Source organism: Pygocentrus nattereri, chromosome 12 (genome assembly GCF_015220715.1).
Source record: "Pygocentrus nattereri isolate fPygNat1 chromosome 12, fPygNat1.pri, whole genome shotgun sequence".
NCBI lineage: Eukaryota > Metazoa > Chordata > Actinopteri > Characiformes > Serrasalmidae > Pygocentrus > Pygocentrus nattereri.
Window position 1 is genome coordinate 32,086,025 of NC_051222.1, and position 20,361 is coordinate 32,106,385.

At 38.9% G+C, this 20,361-nt stretch overlaps 2 protein-coding genes and 1 long non-coding RNA gene across 5 annotated transcripts; 1 reads left to right on the forward strand and 2 right to left on the reverse strand.

Moving 5' to 3' along the window:
* Window positions 1-889: 889 nt before the first annotated feature.
* Window positions 890-2,652, reverse strand: LOC108443954 (GTPase IMAP family member 9-like). Of its 2 annotated transcripts, none has more exons than XM_037543724.1 (2): window positions 2,009-2,652; window positions 890-1,861 (listed from the first exon to the last, which is right to left on the reverse strand). In XM_037543724.1, the coding sequence occupies exons 1-2, from the start codon at window positions 2,082-2,084 to the stop codon at window positions 987-989; spliced, it is 951 nt and encodes a 316-aa protein (XP_037399621.1). In that variant the 5' UTR covers window positions 2,085-2,652; the 3' UTR covers window positions 890-986. The 2 variants fall into 2 exon arrangements, with proteins under 2 accessions (XP_037399621.1, XP_037399620.1); XM_037543723.1 differs by having other exon boundaries at window positions 890-1,864.
* Window positions 2,653-4,747: 2,095 nt separating this feature from the next.
* Window positions 4,748-7,643, reverse strand: LOC108443949. Its single transcript, XR_001859198.2, has 3 exons — window positions 7,420-7,643; window positions 6,512-6,584; window positions 4,748-4,918 (listed from the first exon to the last, which is right to left on the reverse strand). It is a non-coding gene; the product is annotated as an uncharacterized LOC108443949 (long non-coding RNA).
* A 1,268-nt stretch (window positions 7,644-8,911) lies between these two features.
* LOC108443959 (NACHT, LRR and PYD domains-containing protein 12-like) lies at window positions 8,912-19,159 on the forward strand. Of its 2 annotated transcripts, none has more exons than XM_017724883.2 (9): window positions 8,912-8,997; window positions 10,814-12,882; window positions 13,245-13,418; window positions 13,637-13,810; window positions 14,336-14,509; window positions 15,181-15,354; window positions 15,816-15,989; window positions 16,913-16,959; window positions 18,144-19,159. In XM_017724883.2, the coding sequence occupies exons 2-9, from the start codon at window positions 10,823-10,825 to the stop codon at window positions 18,677-18,679; spliced, it is 3,513 nt and encodes a 1,170-aa protein (XP_017580372.2). In that variant the 5' UTR covers window positions 8,912-8,997; window positions 10,814-10,822; the 3' UTR covers window positions 18,680-19,159. The 2 variants fall into 2 exon arrangements, with proteins under 2 accessions (XP_017580372.2, XP_017580371.2); XM_017724882.2 differs by lacking the exon at window positions 8,912-8,997 and adding an exon at window positions 9,240-9,456.
* The last annotated feature ends 1,202 nt before the right edge of the window (window positions 19,160-20,361 follow it).

Genomic DNA, 20,361 nt, shown 5'->3' on the forward strand with positions numbered 1-20,361 from the left:
CAAAAGTAACACAGACATATTTTGAAAGGCCAGAAACTCATCATTTTATGTCGAGAACATCTAAATAGAAGTCAATAGATTAAGCATATAAGAATAAGCCAGACATGGAGATTATGGAATGGACTTGTATGTAATATTTTGCACTTTTATAATGATCAACCATCAGATCAGACATTCATTCATGTTCCTCATTGTGTTTTCAGAGTCATTTTGCTGCTGAACTGCAAAATTTAGGTTAGTCTTCTTTTAGGACTCCTGCAGATGCAGTACCCACCACCTCCATCAGAGGGAAGCATAAGACCACCCAGACTTTCTTTTCACTACCACCAGCAGTCCATGTGCTGCAGCTGACATGTTAACTTCAGAAACAAGAACATGTGCTCTCACATTGGAGCAGTTTATTTTAATTAAAGTTGGCATATTGGTTTTGAATGGTTTGTGACAACAGAGAACTGGAGTATCCAGCTATATAGAACCACCATGGGATAATGATGGCTAGCGCTGGGTAATGCGTTGTTTATATATAGATGGTATAGAATAGTGAATTCCATTGTATGCGTGCATATCTGCACAGTGTAATATTTTCAGTGTTGGCGTGGCTGGTGGTGGGGTGGTGTGGAACAATGTGTTATCTTTTCATGGGACCTAAATTTGGTTTTGAAAGCAACTATGGAAAATAATTGCTCAAAAATTGCATGTCAAGCAATTATGTGATAATTGTGATGAGATTTATTTGTAAAATATTACAGATAATTTCAGCACCAACCACATGCATACTCATATTTCCGGTGTGAAAAAGAAAATAACATCAAAATGGAATTATCTTTTATACAAATATAAAAATTAAAAACACAAAAACAAACAAAAAAAATAAACTTTAAAGCTCACAAAAACATTCATAATATTTCTTCACTGGAACTGAAAAGGTTCATTTTCACATTGAAAATAGGCACAGTTATTTGTTATTTTGCAAAACCAGCACTTTTTCAAATAAAGACGTTCCACCAATTTTTCTTCTTATATATTTCCAGTTCTTCCTCTATCACCCTCCTCTTCGCCTCTTCTTCCTTTCTAATCTCTCTTTCCCTAATCAGTCTTTTCCACTCCTCCTCCTCTCGCACATCCCACACTTTCATCTCACGCCTCTTCTTCTCCATCTCCCTTATACCTTTTCTGATCTCCCCTCTCTTCCTCTCTTCCTCTTCCCTAATCTTTCTCTCCTTCTCCACACACCTCTCCTCTTCCTTTAGCCTTGAACTTCTCCATTCTTTAAGACTGATTCTGCTGCTGTTAAAAATGCTCTTGTTGTCATGCGTCATCTTGTCTATCTTGTTCAGTAACTCTGAAACCTGTTTGAAGTCCCTGGTTTCTCTGTTGTTCATGATGTGGTATCTGCCTCCACAGAGGCGAAGAAGCTTCTGGAGCTCCACACTTTCATTAAGAAACATCTCCATTGGTTTTCCCTCCAGCAGATCTCCACCAGTAAACAGTATCATGGTCGACATCAGGGCTTCTTCTTGTAAGTTCTCTTTAATCCATGCCACTGTTTTTCTCTCCTCTTCTGTAAATCTCCCCACTCTGATCACCAGAAGGAACACATGAGGTCCAGGAGAAGCCATTTGGACACACTCTGACTCTTGGCTAGATGACTGCCACATCTCCATAATGGAAGGTGTGTCAATGACAGTGATTTTTCTCCCTCTAACAACTTCAGTCCATCTCTGACAGGTTCTAGTCACAGAAACAGGCGATGCCTCTGCTCTGAAAGCATTCCGACCCAGGATGGTGTTTCCAGTGGCACTCTTCCCTGCTCCAGATGTGCCCAACATCATCAGTCTCACCTCAGGTCCAATCTGAAGATCTGCTGGACATGTAAATGAACTCCATAAGTGGGAATTACTTTGTCATGTATGTATTGGTAGTGAAATATCAGTATAACATCATTCTTTAAGGGATGATATTCAGGACTCTTATCTACATTTTTAAATAAATGAATGCATAGACACACCTTTTGGAGTAACTGAAGCCCAAGTGATGTATAGTATAAAGAACAGGAAGGCTCCAGATGCAAGCCAGATTAACATGGAGTTAAACTTTGCTAGCTGAATACAAAAACAGCACACAATGTTTAGCTATTCCTTCACAAATTCAAAAACATCCGTTAAAATGCAGTATAGTCAGACAGTGCTGCAAAAAATATTTGCCTCAATTTTTCACTCTAAATGGTTTCTGATCCTCATACACAACATAATTTAAAAGAAGCAAAACATGAGGGAAAAACAGAACTTTTTGAACTGATTGAAGGAAAAAACATTTGCAACATATATTATCCATGTGTAATTGGCCCCTAAACTTAATTACTTGTTTTGCCACCTTTGGTTGAATCTTCACTGTGGAGGAATTTGGTGTCATATTCAGAATTTTGGCTCGGCCGTTCCAAAACCTTCATTTTGTCTCTTTTAAGCCATTCAGATGTGACCTTGCTCTTGTGTTTAGGTTCATTATCTTGCTGAATAAACCAAACATGGTTGAGCTTCAGATGATGGACTGATGACCACAAATTTCCCTGCAGGATTTTTGGTAGAGAGTAGAATTCATGGATCCATCAGTTTTCCAGGCCGTGGAACAGCAAACATCCCGACACCATCACACTACCACCACCATGTTTCACTGTTATTGTGGTAGGCTGGCAGTAACTGAGCCTGCATGAATGTATTTCAACAGATTCCAATTCTCAGCGAAATATTATTCATTGTCTTTTGTGGTTATTCAGCTTGCCTTTTCTTTTATCACATTTTGTATGAAGATCTGAGACAATTGGAAATCAAGAGGAGGCAAATACTTTTTCACAATGCTGTATGTCATCAATGTTGACAAAAGCTCCATTTCTGTAGATTTTTTTGTTTTATAATTTGAACACTGTGTGAAAATTCATGAATCAAATTTTTTAAATTAGTTCAATTTAAATCTTGTTATATTAACATGCATTAAAAGTCAACAATGAGTTTCTTTCCTCAAACAGTGCCATTTTGGAAAGAAAAGACATAGTTGAGGCAGTAATAATATACACATACACAGCCACTGACTTAAATGGCCTTTTTTGTTACTGTTGGTACAGTCAGCTTCTTGATTTTAAGCACCCAAAATGGGTTAAAAACAAAAATGTCATGACATTTTATTTGTATTTAAGTAGCCCACACTAAAGATTTAAGAAAAAGAGATTAGTGAACCTGCCTGGAAGGGGTCCTTGCTCCTCCACACATTAAGGAGGATGGTTAAAAGTTCATGAAGATTTGCAGAAGATGTTAGCATTCTGGCATCGCCAAGTCTCCAAGCATACTACAATTAGATGCCACCTTCATGCCAAGGAACTATGGACTCCAGAGGATCTGGAGAAATTTTGTATGGAGGAGGGGCTCAGATTGTTTGCTCTATATTTTCTAATTTCATTAAACAAAGTACTAAACGCAGGGGTGCAAATCATTAGGACAAATATGGTGTTGAATTTTTTAAAGGGTTTTTTGTTTTCTTAGCATAAATGTAGTTCCGTTAAGTTCTGATTTTCTCACATTTTCATTTGAGCTAATTAACTCATTTTTACCCATCCTTACAAAGGGTACCAAAGATTATGGAGCTGACTCTATTGTGTCAGACTACACTGGACATATATTAATTATTTTGTCTTACCATACTTTGTCCTGTTGTTGGCTTGGGCTTCGGGACTGCTCCCTCTGACACACTGGACTTTTCTCTATAAGGCCTTTTTAATCAGGACATTTTTAACATGAAAAGCTTTTACACTTGGAATATGAATTTTGACATAATAGTGATTTGTTTAGTGACAAATTTATTATGTGCACTTGTTTTACAGATATGCCTGCGCTGCCTTACCTTGTATCACCACAGTAGTGAGTTGTGCTCCATTGCTGTACTTGGAGACTGCAGCATGTATACACTTACACACATACATTCTGTCTCTGTTGATCTCTTTCATCAACTGCTAGTTCTAACTAGTGAACAGGAGGTAACAAAGAAGGAGTACTCTTCATTGTTATGTATTGGTTGAAAGCATATAGTCCATCTAACTGCCAACATAATTAGGAAGTGACAGAGGTAGAGTCAAATTTTAGTTTCCTTTGGGTGAGAAAAGTGTCACTCTGAGCCTTATGGAGGCTCTGCATATGTCACCCTGACTATGAACCGTAGAATATCATGCATGATATCCCAGTGTTTTCAATAAAAATAGCATTTCATGAACCTACTGTGCTCATACTTTATTTATTGTAAATGTTTTTTTGTAAATTGTAAATGTAAATTGTATATTGTAAATGTGGGCGCTCTACTGTCATGATTCTTTAACATCAGCATTACCGACTATCGGCTGAAGCTAATAGAAATATCTAGGCTTAGGTCTCAGTCTCAAGGCTCTCAAATGGGGCAGTGTTTAAAAAAAAGTGCTTCAGGAAATTGGACCTAGTCATAGATTATGTTGTTAATTATGTTTAATTCTTATATGATGGAAAAAAAGAAATTAAATATAAAATTATATATATATATATGTATATGTATGTATATATATATATATATATATATATATATATATATATATATATATATATATATATATATATATATATATATATGTCATATATATATATATATAGACATATATATATATATATATATATATATATATATATATATATATATATATATATAATGTCTATATATATATATGTCTAATATAAGTAGCCAAACGGTGTTACTTACAGGTTATATCACTAGTAAACACTTTAAATGTCTCCAGAGATAATTAAGAACATCTTGCCTGTAAGAAGACTTGGACGGTCCTCTTTCAAAAGTGTTTGGGGGGTCCATGGACTGATGCTCATTTGAAGAGGGCAGAGTGTGTTGTTCACTAAAAACAGTATCATAAATATCTTAATGCACTGAAAAAAATGAAATAGATCACAATGTCAAGAGTTTTTGGTGTAATTTTGAATGTGGTCAGTTCATATGCACCACAGGTTGGTTGTCAGCTAGAGGAGAAAGAGGAATTTTGGAGCAAGATGGATGAAGTGGTAGATGGTGTCCCTAGAGAGTAGAGATTAGTGATTGGTGCAGACTTCAATGGACATGTTGGTGAAGGGAACAGAGGGGATGGAGAGGTGCTGGGTATGTATGGTGTGAAAGACAGAAATGCGGAAGGTCAGATGGTTGTAGATTTTGCAAAGAGAATGGAAATGGCTGTGGTGAACACATATTTTCAGAAGAGGGAAGAACACAGGGTGACATACAAGAGTGGAGGGAGGTGCACACAGGTGGATTATATCCTTAGCAGGAGATGCCACCTAAAGGAGATTGGAGATTGTAAAGTGGTACCAGGGGAAAGTGTAGCAAGACAGCATAGGGTGGTTGTCTGTAGAATGAGATTAGAAACAAAGAAGAGGAAGAGAGTGAAGACAGAGCCAAAGATTAGATGGTGGAAGCTGAAGGAGGAGGATGGTTGAAGGCAGTTCAGGGAAAAATTGCAACAGGCCCTTGGGGGGCAGTGAGGAGCTACCTGAGGACTGGGAAACTACAGCTAAGGTGGTGAGAGAAACTGGCAAGAATGTGTTGGGTGTTTCGTCTGGTCAGAGGAAAGAAGACAAGGAAAGTTGGTGGTGGAATGAGGAAGTCCAGGAGAGTATTCAGAAGAAGAAGGCAGCTAAGAAAAAGTGGGATAATGTGAAAGTGGAGCAGTTTGGAGATAAAGCCAGAGAGGCCAGGTTGAGATGGTTTGGACATGTGTTGAGGAGGAATAGTGGATATATTGGTCAAAGAATGTTGGAGATGGAGCTGCCGGGCAGAAGGAGAAGAGGTAGACCTCAGAGAAGGTTTATGGATGTAGTGAAGGTGGACATGGAGATGGTTGATGTAAAAGTAGAGGAGGCAATGGATAGGGCAAGATGGAGGCAGATGATCCGCTGTGGCGACCCCTAAAGGGAGCAGCCGAAAGAAGAAGAAGAAGAAAAAGTCAAGAGGTTTTGGATTTAATGTTGGAATCAATACGTTTACATAAATCTACCATCTGTTTCTAATGGTAGATAACTTTTATGTTTAACTTGAATAGCTATGGACAATTACTGCTACTGCTAGAACCATCCCATGCTTAAATGGTGGTTTGTATGGCGGAAAGATTCTTCAGATTGATGGACAGAATGCTGTATAGGGTTCTGTGTTTTCTATATATTTTTGAAAATGGTTCTAAACAGCAGAAAAAGAGTTCTTCTATTGTTATGATGTCAAGCTTGCATAGCATATTCAACACGTTCTCCATCAATCTGAAGAACATCTCACTATTCAAACTACCATTTAAGCATTTAAGAAATGGCTCAAAATATACACCTCATGGTTTTAAATAGAACATTTGAAACCCTTTTTAAGTGTGTAGGAAATATCCCAAGAAAATAAACCTTTCTAGTCTATTAATCTCTGAAGAAACTACTTAATATAGAAAATAAGGCCTGACCTTCCAGCAGGAGTCAGCTCACTGTTGTTGTCATATGTTGAATATGTGAAGGCTTTCTGTCCGGTCTCTTGAACTTAGGAACAGAACATAAACAGTGATGTGAAACATGTAAGTAGGTAAGTCACATATTGTTACTTTCCCCCCAATATGCTAAATTCAGCCAATAAACACGAAAATGTATAGAAGTGTGTTCTCTCTAGAGGATTAACTTATTTTCACCAGAGCAACACTGAATACATCCGGATGTAATTTCTTTGGTTTCAGCCTCTCATGAAAGATGAGAACCTATTACAGAGGAATCCCACCAGTTTTCTAAAAGTTCTGCATTACTTAACAAGTGAGATGTAAACAGAGTCACTCATGTGAAATGATTCTTTAAAAAGAAACCGACCAAATCAGAATTAAGAATTGTACACAGTGGTGGTGATGGGAACCGATGGGATATCCGAAGACAATGTCCAAGGATTTTGACCTAAAATGTATATTTTTAAAATCTTTCATGGTGCAGTGATACATGAAATGATACTCAGAAGACACATGTAGGTTCACAGGTGGTTTTGGACAGTAAATAAAACGTCTGTATTTGTGTTGTAGACATTGTGACCCCTGGTTCCCACCACCACCACTGTACAGAAACGTGAACCCCCTCTGAAAGACGTTATTTACATCTCAATGAAACGATGCAGAACTTTACAAAAATCAGTGGCATTCACCTGTAAGTATTTATTTCAACCAATCAACCCCCAAAACAACTTTTACACCAAACTGTCCAACATGTGAGGTAAGCTCCACAAAATCCACAAAACCCTAGCTGTTTTACTAATCGTGGTCATCCAAAATGAATTCCAACGGGCAATGACATCAGACACCATAATTTCGAGAACATAGAGTCACTCATACAGGCTCACCTGCAAGTCTGACTGTTGCCATCTCCATGATCAACTGCTCTTCCTCTTCTTTGTTAGATTCTGCCTGGAATGTAGTTAGCCAAAAATAGTTCTAAATCACAAAAACATATGCTGCCAAATGAAAAGCCTTCTCATGCACAGCCTTTCACCGTTAGGCCGCACCATGGAGTCTGTTTGGTTGAATTGGCAAGCAGAGATTAAAGTTAGATCTGGTTAAAGTTAGATCTGGTGACTGGAATGCCTACTGGGGAACCGTTAAATGCCACGCCTCAAGGGTGTGTAAACAAGCAGGTTTACCATTGGCCCAAAGCAGAACATATTCAGTCATTTTGAAACTGATTTGCCAAAACTGAATGCTGTACCACGTTGTTGAAAATGTCCAATAGTGTTACTGCTTGGTTTGAAATGGTAACCTATCATATCATGTGTCAGATGGTTGAGGCAAGATTTAAAAGTAAAGGGGATGGAGGCATCAACTGTCTCAACACTTACCATTGTTTTATGAATTTATGTGTTTCCAACTGTTGTTTTGGACATCTACCCTGCAATTCTTTCTTAGGTTAAAATGCTGGTTCCCAACACTGGTCCTAGAGAACTGGAGATATACTTTGCATATTTGGTGGTTAGTTTGGTGACACAACTAAACAATAACAAGCTCTTTTCAAGTTGAAACACATGTGTCACCAAACTGACCAATAAATATGCAAAGCTGGGGTTCTTCAGGACTAGGGTTGGTTTGGTGACACAACTAATCTGCTAAACAACAAGCCCTTTGTAAGCTGAAGTAGGTATGTTAAGAAACAACTGCTCAGAGCAGGGTTTACTCAAGGACCCAGGTCAGTCACCACTACCTTAAAAGAAAGCTCCAAACTCTGGATAGCTACTTTATTGATATGTAAATAAGTGTGAAATCATCAACGGACTGACTAGGAACCACTGGCCACAAGGTTTGCAATGCAAATAAGTCCATTTTACTGTCCAAAACAACCAGTGAACCTACACGTCTGAGTTTTTACTGTAACATAGTTAATGGTAAAGCAGTAAACCCAGTGAAACAGAGCATTTCACAACAAACCACTATGAATTAGCCTATTTACGCCTTAACCATTCCATCATTCAGGAGTTTTGAAGTCCCCCTAAAACGACCTTAAGTGACCCATATTCTACATTCAGGACTGCAACACTCTCCAGATCCAGCAGGGGGCGCCACCAGCCCATCTTTCCATTGGTGTCTCTGCAGCTGTGTGAGGGCTGACGAAACGAAACCAAACGAAATTCAGGATAAAAGGAAATGAAAGATAATAATTTTTCCTAATCCACATGTCAACCGCGAAAGAACTGAGGGAGAACTTTCAATGGAGAAGGTTTTGGGGGAAAAACGGACTTTGACTACCACTGGCGAATACAGCTTAAAGCATTATCGTTTCTGAAGAAGAGCTGATTGTTTGGTAGTTACACAAGTTATGTAATAAGAGTGATCCTAACACAGAACTACATATCCCATAATTCCCATGTCCATGGATAAACGAGCGCGAAACTATTTCCTCGTCTCGCTCGAGGTGGCCCGCTGGCAGACAGGTAATGTGCTACACCTTCACGATGTAGAACTGCAGAAATACTGCCTGTACATTTCTGTTTATGTCGCGCAGGGCGAGGTTTTTAGACGGATTCTGGGGTGTGCAGTCTTATTCGCGAAAGCCGGCGTGGCTGGAGGTTTTCATTCAAACTCCGCGCGTTATCCCCCAGCTTGTTGTTGGAATTTCCCCGTTCTACCTTAAATGGTGCAGCCGTTACATTCTGGCGCCTGAGACGTTGTACAAAGTGGAACGGGAATTTAAGGTGGAACGGGGCAATTCGAACAAGAAGCTGCCTCAAACAAAGCTGGAGCTGACGTGACGAGCTGTTGAAGAAACCGAAACTAACTTTCTGAAGAAGTTTGGGATGAAGTGCTGCAGCCACACGTCATGAATACGACTGGACACCCCTGCTGCTGTCGCTGCCGTCAGTCGGGGTGGGAGCAGAGCCATGAAAGAAACGGTGACCTGCGTGTTTTTCTCAGTTCAGACTCTCCTTTGTCTTTTATGCTGTAGCCAGAGTTTTGTCTCCCAAGTCATTTTCAGAACTCCTTCTCTCTGTTCTGATCCTCATTTCGCTCCTTCTCTCTGTTCTAATCCCCCTTTCGCTCCTTCTCTCTGTTCTGATCCTCCTTTCGCTCCTTCTCTCTGTTCTGATCCTCCTTTCGCTCCTTCTCTCTGTTCTGATCCTCATTTCGCTCCTTCTCTGTTCTGATCCTCATTTCCCTCCTTCTCTCTGTTCTGATCCTCATTTCGCTCCTTCTCTCTGTTCTGATCCTCATTTCGCTCCTTCTCTCTGTTCTGATCCTCATTTCGCTCCTTCTCTCTGTTCTGATTCTCCTTTCGCTCCTTCTCTGTTCTGATCCTCCTTTCGCTCCTTCTCCCTGTTCTGATCCTCCTTTCGCTCCTTCTCCCTGTTCTGATCCTCCTTTCGCTCCTTCTCCCTGTTCTGATCCTCCTTTCGCTCCTTCTCCCTGTTCTGATCCTCCTTTCGCTCCTTCTCCCTGTTCTGATCCTCCTTTCGCTCCTTCTCTCTGTTCTGATCCTCCTTTCGTTCCTTCTCTCTGTTCTGATCCTCCTTTCGCTCCTTCTCTCTGTTCTGATCCTCCTTTCGCTCCTTCTCTCTGTTCTGATCCTCCTTTCGTTCCTTCTCTCTGTTCTGATCCTCCTTTCGCTCCTTCTGTCTGTTCTGATCCTCCTTTCGCTCCTTCTCTCTGTTCTGATCCTCCTTTCGCTCCTTCTCTCTGTTCTGATCCTCCTTTCGCTCCTTCTCTCTGTTCTGATCCTCCTTTCGCTCCTTCTCTCTGTTCTGATCCTCCTTTCACTTCTCTCTGTTCTGATCTTCCTTCTGCTCCTTTTCCCTATTCTGATCCTCCTTCTTTTCATTCTCCTTGTTCCTATCCATATTTCGCTCCTTCTCCCTGTTCTGATCCTCTATCTGCTTCTTCTGTCTGTTCTGGTCCTTTTTTCACCCCCTTTCCCCGTCTTGACCTTCCCTTTGCTCTTTCTCCCTGTTCTGAAAACATCAAAGAAACGATGATGGAGCAGAATGAGGAATGTCGTGTCTGCACTGTATTTGCATGGTCATAGTCCATGGAAACCAAGTGTTAAAGTGAGGATGCTGGTGCAGCATGGGAAATGCAGTGTATTCAGTCATCACATTTGTCATATTTTTTTGCATATTTCCAGATTCTGCCTTTTTGTGTCAGGTTTTAAAAAGATCAAACAATGTACAGTTTCCAGTATTTTCAACTTAATGTAGCGGGACTTTGATAAAATCTCAACTCTTTTGTTCACATCTTCAATCTGCTTTGTTTCAGCCTTTCACCATGACCTCATCTCCACACATTCTTATTAGTGCTCTTGATGAGCTGATTAATGATGACCTGAAAAGATTCACGTATTTCCTTACCAGTTGCCCACCAGAGGGCTACCCTCATATTCCACGAGCAGAGCTGCATGAAAAATCAAGAACAGAAGTGGCAATGGCAATGAATCGTTTCTACAGTGGAAATGCACTCAACGTTGCTGTAGACATCTTGAAGAAGATGTATCAAAATGAACTTGTACATAACATACTAAGACAGGTGCAAGAACAACGAACAAATCCTGATCTCACAGGGAAAGATCTTCAGAGTGTTGTGAGGAATCATAAACTCTGGCTAAAAAATAAAAATAAATTCATAGTTGAAAAGACGGCCTACAGTAGTAAAAAGATCTCACTGACTGACATCTACACAGATCTCACAGTGACAGAAGGAGATGGCAGAGGGTTAAATAAGGAACATGAGGTTTTAAACATTGAAAATTCACAGCCCTCACATGAGACCAGAATCAACTGCAATGACATTTTTCGAGGAAATGAAGAAATCAGAACTGTTCTTACAAAAGGTGTAGCCGGCATTGGTAAAACCGTCTCTGTACAGAAATTCATACTTGACTGGGCAGAGAATAAGGCCAATGAAGACATTGTGTTTCTGTTTGTACTTCCATTTCGTGAGCTAAACCTGATTAAGGAGGAATGTTGTAGTCTACATGAACTTTTGGTTCGCTTACATCCTGAATTGGAGGGCTGCAATTCAAACCTGTACGTTGACAAGAAAATTTTGTTCATTTTTGATGGCCTTGAGGAAAGTAGAATTCACATGAATTTTAGACAAACAGAAATTGTCAGTAATGTTGACATTAAATCCACAGTGGATTCATTGATCATAAACCTCATCAGCAAGGAACTTCTCCCTTCTGCCCATATTTGGATAACTTCGAGGCCAGCAGCAGCCAATCTGGTGCCCTTTAAGTATATCGACCATGTGACAGAGATTCAGGGATTCAATGACCTCCAGAAAGAAGAATATTTCAAAAAGAGAGTGAAAAACAAGGATCAGTTCGACAGAATCATCTCACACATTAGGTCAGCAAGAACCCTTCACATTATGTGCGAAATACCAGTATTTTGTTGGATTTCAGTTACTGCACTTCAGCCTTGGTTGAGCCAGAAGTGCAAAAAAGAAATCCCCACAACTCTTACTGAAATGTACTCTTACTTTCTGCTCATTCAAACAAACACAAAGAATCAAAAGCTTGACGAGACACATGAAGAAGATGCTAAGAAACTTCTGGAGGACAACAAAGAGATGATCCTCAAACTTTCTGAGTTGGCTTTCATACAGCTGCTTAAGGGAAATGTAATGTTCTATGAATCAGACCTGGAAGAGTTTGGCATTGATGTCAAAGAGGCTTCCTGGTACTCTGGGCTTTGCACTGAAACATATAAGGTGGAATTTGAGTTTTACAAAGAAAAGGTCTACTGCTTTGTGCACCTGAGCTTTCAGGAGTTTTTTGCTGCTTTGTATGTATTCTACTGCTATCACTGCAAGAACCTGGAGAAAATCAAGATGTTTCTCCCAAAAACAAAGGCTGCAGAAACGCCTCTGGAAGTGTTTATGAAGAATGCAGTGAATGAAGCCTTAAAGAGTAAGACTGGACACCTTGATCTTTTCCTTCGTTTCCTTCACGGTATTACTTTGGAGTCTAGTCAAAGACTTCTAAAAGGCCTACTGACGCACATTCACAGCAATCCAGAGAGCATTCAGAAAATAACAAAGAACCTAAAACAGGGGCAAAAAAAGAACATCAACCCTGAGAGGTGGATCAATCTTTCACATTGCTTGATTGAAATGAAAGATAACTCTCTTCAGCAAGAAGTTCAGGCTTTCCTTAAGTCCAAGAAAAAGTCCAAAAAGCTTTCTCTTGCACATTGTTCAGCAATGGCTAACATATTTCAAGCATCAGAAGAGGTGATGGACGTGTTGGACCTTAAGAAATACAACACATCAGAAGAGGGCCATAGGAGACTGATCCCAGCTGTGAGAAACTGCAAAAAGGCTTTGTGAGTTATCTGGTTGTTCCTTACCAGAACTGTGTTCATTTCCAAATACATTCTGGATTGGTTTCCTGGACAGGGAATAAGCCTATACTTGTTCTACACAGTGTTCTGAATAGAGATTCTGTGTTGAAAAACAAAATGTAATCTATAGCTAGGCTTGCACCCTGTCTGGGAAGCCGATTCTCAGACATTCAAGAGTGTCAGATTAACAGCTTGAAGCAAATATTTCAGGGGTAAATCATTAAGGATTAACAGAATAAAGTTGTATTGTTATTTCATATTTTTACATCTGGATGAACCTTGCCCAGAAAAGTCTGATCAGTTATTCAAAATGTCTCTTGGTTGCAATTTCTTTTTTTTTGTAGCCTGTCAGACTGTAATCTCACCAAGGACTCCTGTGAAAATGTCGCTTCAGCTATGCAATCAGCAAACTCGATTCTGAGAGAGCTTGACCTGAGCAACAACGACCTGCAGGATTCAGGAATGGAACTGCTCTGTAATGGGCTTAAGTGTTCACATTGTAAACTAGAGATCCTAAGGTAAGTGCTAGGGATGGCCCTGACCCATTATCAGGATTCAGTATCAAGATGTTCCTTGAATATGCTAACTATTTTGTCGGAATTTCTCATTTTCAAAAAGTAATTTTTTTCAGAGGGCTCATCTTCCTTTTATGAAATTGTATATAGTTTCAATATAAACATTCACATTACTTTTTAGATAAACATAAATTCTAATTTTTTTTGTCTCTCTTTGACAGTCTCTCCAACTGTAAGCTTACCGAACTGTCATGTAAAGATATTGCTTCAGCTCTACATTCGGGGAATTCATCTCTGAGAAAGCTGGACCTAAGTTACAATGACCTGCAAGATAAAGGAGTGAAGCTGCTCTCTGCTGGTCTAAAGAATCCACACTGTAAATTGGAGATATTGAGGTCAGTCAGCAAAGAAAAAATCTATATAATGGTGTCACTTTTTTTAAACTCTGTTGCTTCAGCATCTAAAGAAGCTGAATTACATCAGCACCTAGGGCAGTTACATCCAGGTATATGGTGTGGTCAGTCACGGTTTAAATATGGTACTTCTGTTTGTTTGATGAGGTTTAATTGGCAAAGTATTTTACTTTTAAACCTTACACCTTGCACAAGCTAAAGCCTTGCTCATTTGTGTGCTGGCCATATATGTAACAAATTCTGCATGAATCCTTTTTTTCTTAGCAGGTTCTTACAACTCAAAATTACAGCCAATATTCTTTGCTGTCTGTTCCACTTCACAAGCTTCACCCAACTATACAACTATTTAGCAGCTGTGCTTTGATAAATATTCTCTAAAATGGAAATGGCTGATGGGTGTTTTATTGGGGTTCAGTAAAGGAAAAAGCACAAAATATTCTTGGCAGTTCCTTATTCATCTTTCATGACACTTCTTTCAATGAAATGTGCCTTTACCATTTCATACAGACTCTTGGATTGTAGACTGACTGGGAAATCCTGTAGAGACATTGCCAGCGCTCTGCAAGCAGCAGAGTCATCCCTGAGAGACCTGGACCTCAGTTGTAATGACCTGCAAGATTCAGGAATAAAGCAGATCTCTGTTGGCTTAAAGAGTTCACATTGTAATCTGAAAGTCCTTAGGTAAGTGTTACAATGCAGTGTTAATAAAAGGATAGAGTTTAAAAGTAAATAATGCAGATGTAGTTGGTATATTGAGAAACTTAAACTAGCTTTGATTTTTTTGGTGGATCTTCACTATGGCAGTACAAAAGGATCTTCAGTTTGCTTTAAATTACTAGCCCAATCTAGGTGCTGACACATGGGCAGTTTGTCAAAGACAAGCAGTACAGTGTCACCACAAATGAGATGAGAAGGCCACATGAGACACCTACCCCTACAATGTCTTAAAGATTCATTGTTCTTAAATGAGAAGTTATTTTAATTATGATTTACAAGTTTTTAGTGGAGGACTTTAACCAGATAACACAGAGCATGTGACCTGCTACCAAAGACCCCCATGATGTGTACATGTCAAGAAGACTACAACTAATTGGCGGTCTAGCACTCTGTGTTAGATGTTCAAATCTCAGACCAGAAAAATCTTTTTCTGTGCCTCTGGCAGTCCAAAACAAATTTCAAAAACGTACACCTGTTTAAACCCCAAGATCAGAAATAGATTTGTCATTTTCAGTCATCAGCATTAGATTGCAGTCTTTTTGTTTTTCTGACACTGATTTGATGTTCAAAATGATCTTGAGGGATCTTGAAGAATGATTGCAGTGAAGTTCTCTCTTTTCCTATATTTTCTACAGACTCTCTGACTGTAAACTCACTGAGCAGTCCTGTAAACATGTTGCTTCAGTTGTACAAAAAGCAGACTCATCCTTGAAAGAGCTAGACCTCAGTAACAATGACCTGAAGGATTCAGGAGTGGCACTTCTGTCTGATGGATTGAAGAGTTCAAACTGTAGTCTGGAGATACTGAGGCAAATATCATCATCATCATCTTCTTCTTCTTCTTCTTCTTCTTCTTATTATTATTATTATTATTATTATTATTATTATTATTATTATTATTAATGAAGAACTTTATTTTTCATACAAGTAAGAGTTCAAATAACGTTTTTAGATAGGTGATACAGTTCAGTTAAAATCATAAAATAAAATGAAACTAGGTGAAAGGTGGCAACCTTATGAAAGGTGGAACTAAGTTCCATAGTTAAGAAGCAAAATAACAGTTATTTTATAAGAGTTTCTTCATGTTTTTATAATTCACAGAAGGTAATTTGCAAAAGGCCAGTAACTACAGATTAAAAAGATGCTGGAATATGAACTGACATTATATTGTACACATTATATCCAATATGTATAAAGCTGGAGATCACTTAACAAGTGCTTCTGGGGTTTGTCTCTGTATCCTTCTCTCTGTATCCTTCTCTCTGGCTAGATTGTCTGGCTGTTGTATCACAAAGAACGGCTGTTCTTCAATTGCTTCAGCTCTGCATTCAAACCCCAAACACCTGAGAGAGCTGGACTTGAGCTACAACTACCCAGGAGATTCAGGAGTGGACCTGCTTGTCTCAGAGAGTACTAATCCAACCTATACATTGGATACCATCAAGTAAGCAGAGGATTCATACTGAACGTCAATTTGTATGTGAGGGAGTATGTGTACGGTACAGTTGTACGGAGTTGTAGGACATGTTCAGATGATGGAAAAATTGGTTTAAATATATAAAATACATTGCTCAGACTAGAGGAGTGTCAGTCATGGTGCTTATTTCCCTGTTGACACAGTAGAAGAACATGCTTTAAAAAGTTTGAAAAGGTCTACAAAAACAAATTTCTTAAAAAAAGGATTCAGGTTTGTTGTGACCGTAGCCAGCACTGCTTCATATATTTTACCATACAGTCTGTGATTTACACATAAACCTTGAGAACTTTCATCACATTTTAAGCATTTTAACAGGTTAGTAGTTCATGATCATGTGTAGTGGTTAACACCTCTGCCTTCTACACTGTAGACTGGGGTTCAATCCCCACCTGGGTCAGCACCCTCCACTATACCAATAAGAGTCCTTGGGCAAGACTCCTAACACCACCTTCGCCTACCTGTGTAAAATGATCAAACTGTAAGTCGCTCTGGATAAGAGCGTCTGCCAAATGCTGTAAATGTAAATGTATGATACAGTAGTTTTTAAGTTGTGCATGTGGGTCTTTTGTCGCTGGGTGTTTAGCAGAATGGTTCGTACCTCACAAAAAAAGGTTCTAATGCTATATTCCTTCCAATCTGTTTGACACTTTGGCAATGTGTGTATGTTCTGTTTGGTCATGGCAACTGTTAACAATGTGTTTATCATGAAAACTCGTATCACGATAGTGATAAAAACATAATTTATTATGCAGTGGTGGAAAAATGACTGGTTAAGTGTCCTGCATGCGAGATGTATAGGTATGATACTCATAGAAAACAGTTTAAGGTTAAAAACAGCATTACTTGCAGTGTGTTTGTGAAATTGTGTACATTTTTGTCTCATTCTCTAGAATGGACCAAAGAGGAGAACTGAGAATGGCACCAGGACTAAAGAAATGTAGGTTCACATTAAGATGCATACATATAGACAGAACTCACACACTATCAGCACTTCACAAGAACCTTAAATAGGAAAGTGCAACCACTAAAGTAGCTTTCTATCATTTCAGAAATATCACTAAAGTTCGACCTTTTTAAAAAACATTTTAAAAATTTATTTATTTTATTTTATATCTCACAGCGACACAGAGAAACTTGTTCATGCATTTGTTAGAAGCAGAGTTGATCACTGTAATGCTCTTCTTACTGGACATAGCAAGGAAATAATACATCCTTTACAAAATGCGGCAGCACAGATCCTAGCAAAAACAAAAAAGTAGAGGTCATATCACTGTTGTTTTGAAAGAACTGCACTGGCTACCTCTGTCTCTCAGTTTAAAGTTCTGCTACTGGTTTTTAAAGCTCTAAATGACCTTAAAGCTCCGCTTACAATCACAGAATGTCTGTTTATGCTCCAGCACGTGGTCTTGCATCCTGCAAACACCTTCTGTAAAATACAGTAAACATGGAGAGACTCTGTTATTTTGCTTCTAAACGGTGAAAATTCCCAATTTTATTGGACAGTCAAGCTCAGTGCACACCTTAAAGAAGCATCTAAAACCATATCCCTTTAACTTAGCATTTAATTAAAACTCCGTCTCTTGGTGTCTGTCTTTTCTTATGGTTCTAACTTAATACTTGTAATTTCTTGTATTACTGTTAAGTTTTATCACCTGTCCAACAGGTGATTTATTATATAAATAAATAATAATTTACCAGAAACTAGGGCTGGCCCAAATGATGACATGTTAAAAATAAACTGGTTTCCATGTGGCCATCTGGATGTCTATGGAGTTTACACTTCACTTGCACATAAGTGAGGGGAAAAACGGTTTTGGTGGGTATAACACCATTTAAAATGTACGTCTAACTATTCCTTTTGATAGACCACTAATCTAGTTGTCCAAAATGACTCTAAGAATGAGTATTTCTGTACTCGTTTGGAAATATCGCAATTTGAAGCTGTAAAATGCTGTTTGGCCCAGCATTGGAGGAAACATTTGGTTCAGAAGCAAAAATGTTATAGTAATAATTCAAATAGAAATATCTATAGTAGGTCTTACAGATATGATTGCTGTATAATAAAACTGCATCTACTTAATCCATTTAGTTAATATTAAGCATTTCTTGTCCAACATTTAGATGCCTGTAAGCTGACACTGGACCTAAAAACAGCAAATGTACGTCTTGCTCTGTCTGATGACAACAAGAAAATAACACTTGTTGAAGAGGATCAGCCATACCCCAATGATAAACAGAGATTTAAGCACATGGCACAAGTGTTATGTATGGAAAGTCTGTCTGAACGCTGTTACTGGGAGGCTGAATGGACGGAGGGGGCTGTTATCGCAGTTGCATACAAAGGAATCAGTAAGAAGGGATCCCAAAATGACTGCTTGTTTGGGCGTTCAAAGAAGTCCTGGAGCCTTAACATGTCCAATCAAAGTTGCGTTGTGTGGCACAATAAGAAGTGCATAAGAATCATACCTCCAAGTTTCCCTTTACCCAGTAGAGTAGGAGTGCTTCTGGACTGGCTGGCTGGCACTCTGTCCTTCTACAGTGTCTCCTCTAACAAGTGGAGCAGCTTGCACACGTTCCACGCAACATTCACTGAATCCCTCTATGCAGGGTTTGGTCTGGAGACTCCAGGCTCCTCGGTCTGTCTCTGTAATATGTAAATATGTGATTGATAATGAGTAATCTGTTGAGTGAACAAGGATTCGTTCATTTTGTTCCTGTCACATCAGTAGATCTAAAGTAGTATATATTGTGAAGATTTAAGATTTTATTAACATGTATGAAGATTAGAAGTGAGAAAGTTTTAAAGGAATGTTTGGGTGAGATATACATTCCCAGCTTTCCAGACATGCTAGATATAGTAGTTTGGCCAAGACATGTTTGTTGTCTAAATTTTGCCTCTTTGCTTTTAGCTACAAGACTAACAAGATGCTTTATGTATTCGCTTATTGAAAAGGTTTAGTGACTTCTAATGTTCTAGTGTTAGTTCCAGCACTAAAAATGGTGTAAATCAGATTTTTCCCCCAAAGCATTTCTTTACATTTCACTGAAAAATGGTTGATTTGCCTGCTTCATGTACATAGGTGAACCACATTATTCATTGTGTCATTATTTTAGCATTAATAAAAAAACAAATAGTATTTTTCCCCTGGTGATTTTATAGAGTACAGGATGCACATGCGTACTTTAAACACAAGCAGCAATGAAAACGGATAAACCTATCCAGCAGTGACCCCAGGACCAGCATACAGAACTGCTTTTGACTCAACTCCCAGATGACCCTGTCCCCCTGCAACTTCCTTCAGCTCATTGTGGACTCCAAGCTGCTCCCAGGCCAACTTGGAGATATAATCCCTCCAGTGGGTCCTAGGACGACCCTGGGGTCTTGTCCTGGTAGGCCGTAGCTGATACACCCCCACCGGGAGGCGTCCAGGGAGCATCCTGATCAGACTGAACCACCTCAGCCGGAGCCATGGAGCAGTGACCAGTGACGTAAAGGAAAAGATTTGTCAGATGAAAAGAGATGGAGAGCTGTTGCCAATTGCAAATACTTTTTGAAAGTTGCTATTACTGTATCTGTTCTGATGTGGTTGCTGTGTGAAGACCAACGTACCTGGCTAGACAGACAGAAGCAATCAGATGTGTTTGATTCATGGCCCATACCTCTGTTTGTTTCTTCAAAGACTCAAGAATGTTCTCTGTAAAGTCATTCTGGCTTTTTTTAAGTAGTCAGTTCTTTTTTCCAGAATTGTGACTTGCCTGTGCAACTGAGAAAAAGTGTAAATGCCTAAAATTTGTTAGCTCATTTTCACTTTTTCAGTATATGTGGGTCACTGACAGTGAGCAAGAGTGTATGCATTTTACACAGCTGGCATGCAGGTTGCCTTCCAATTTTGCCCTGCAGTAATAAAGTTTAACATAATAAACTGCAATAATTTTTGTGTTTTTATGCACATGCTTTATAATTATTTTGCATTTAAATGTACAAATTATAAATATTATAACTGAATTAATTCAGTTTAATTAGATAATTACAGTGAATTTAAAATGCAGAATAAAATATAAATCACTTTACTATAAAAATATGGAATGATTTACAGTGGACTGGACAGAATGAGACTGTAAATAACATTTAAAAGTAAAAACATGAAAAGAGCCATAATATTTAATTCATACTCTGTTCTGATTGGCCTGTTGGGATGATGTCAGAGTGCTTTTAATCATCTGTTGGGTTGTCATCTAGAGGAATATAGCTGTAATTACATGCACACTTCACCCTAAGGCCGATTTTCTAACAGGCATTTAATTAGACTTAATTAGGCCGTGCAAACTAATTGTTGTC

Excerpts from the sequence above, each read along its gene's own strand:
- LOC108443954 (XM_037543723.1), bottom strand. The coding sequence starts at position 2,084 with ATGTTAATCTGGCTTGCATCTGGAGCCTTCCTGTTCTTTATACTATAC. Across the intron at positions 1,865-2,008 it reads GGCTTCAGTTACTCCAAAAG|CAGATCTTCAGATTGGACCT; the intron begins GTGTGTCTATGC and ends TTACATGTCCAG.
- LOC108443959 (XM_017724882.2), top strand. Across the intron at positions 13,419-13,636 it reads TGTAAACTAGAGATCCTAAG|TCTCTCCAACTGTAAGCTTA; the intron begins GTAAGTGCTAGG and ends TCTCTTTGACAG. Across the intron at positions 14,510-15,180 it reads TGTAATCTGAAAGTCCTTAG|ACTCTCTGACTGTAAACTCA; the intron begins GTAAGTGTTACA and ends TATTTTCTACAG.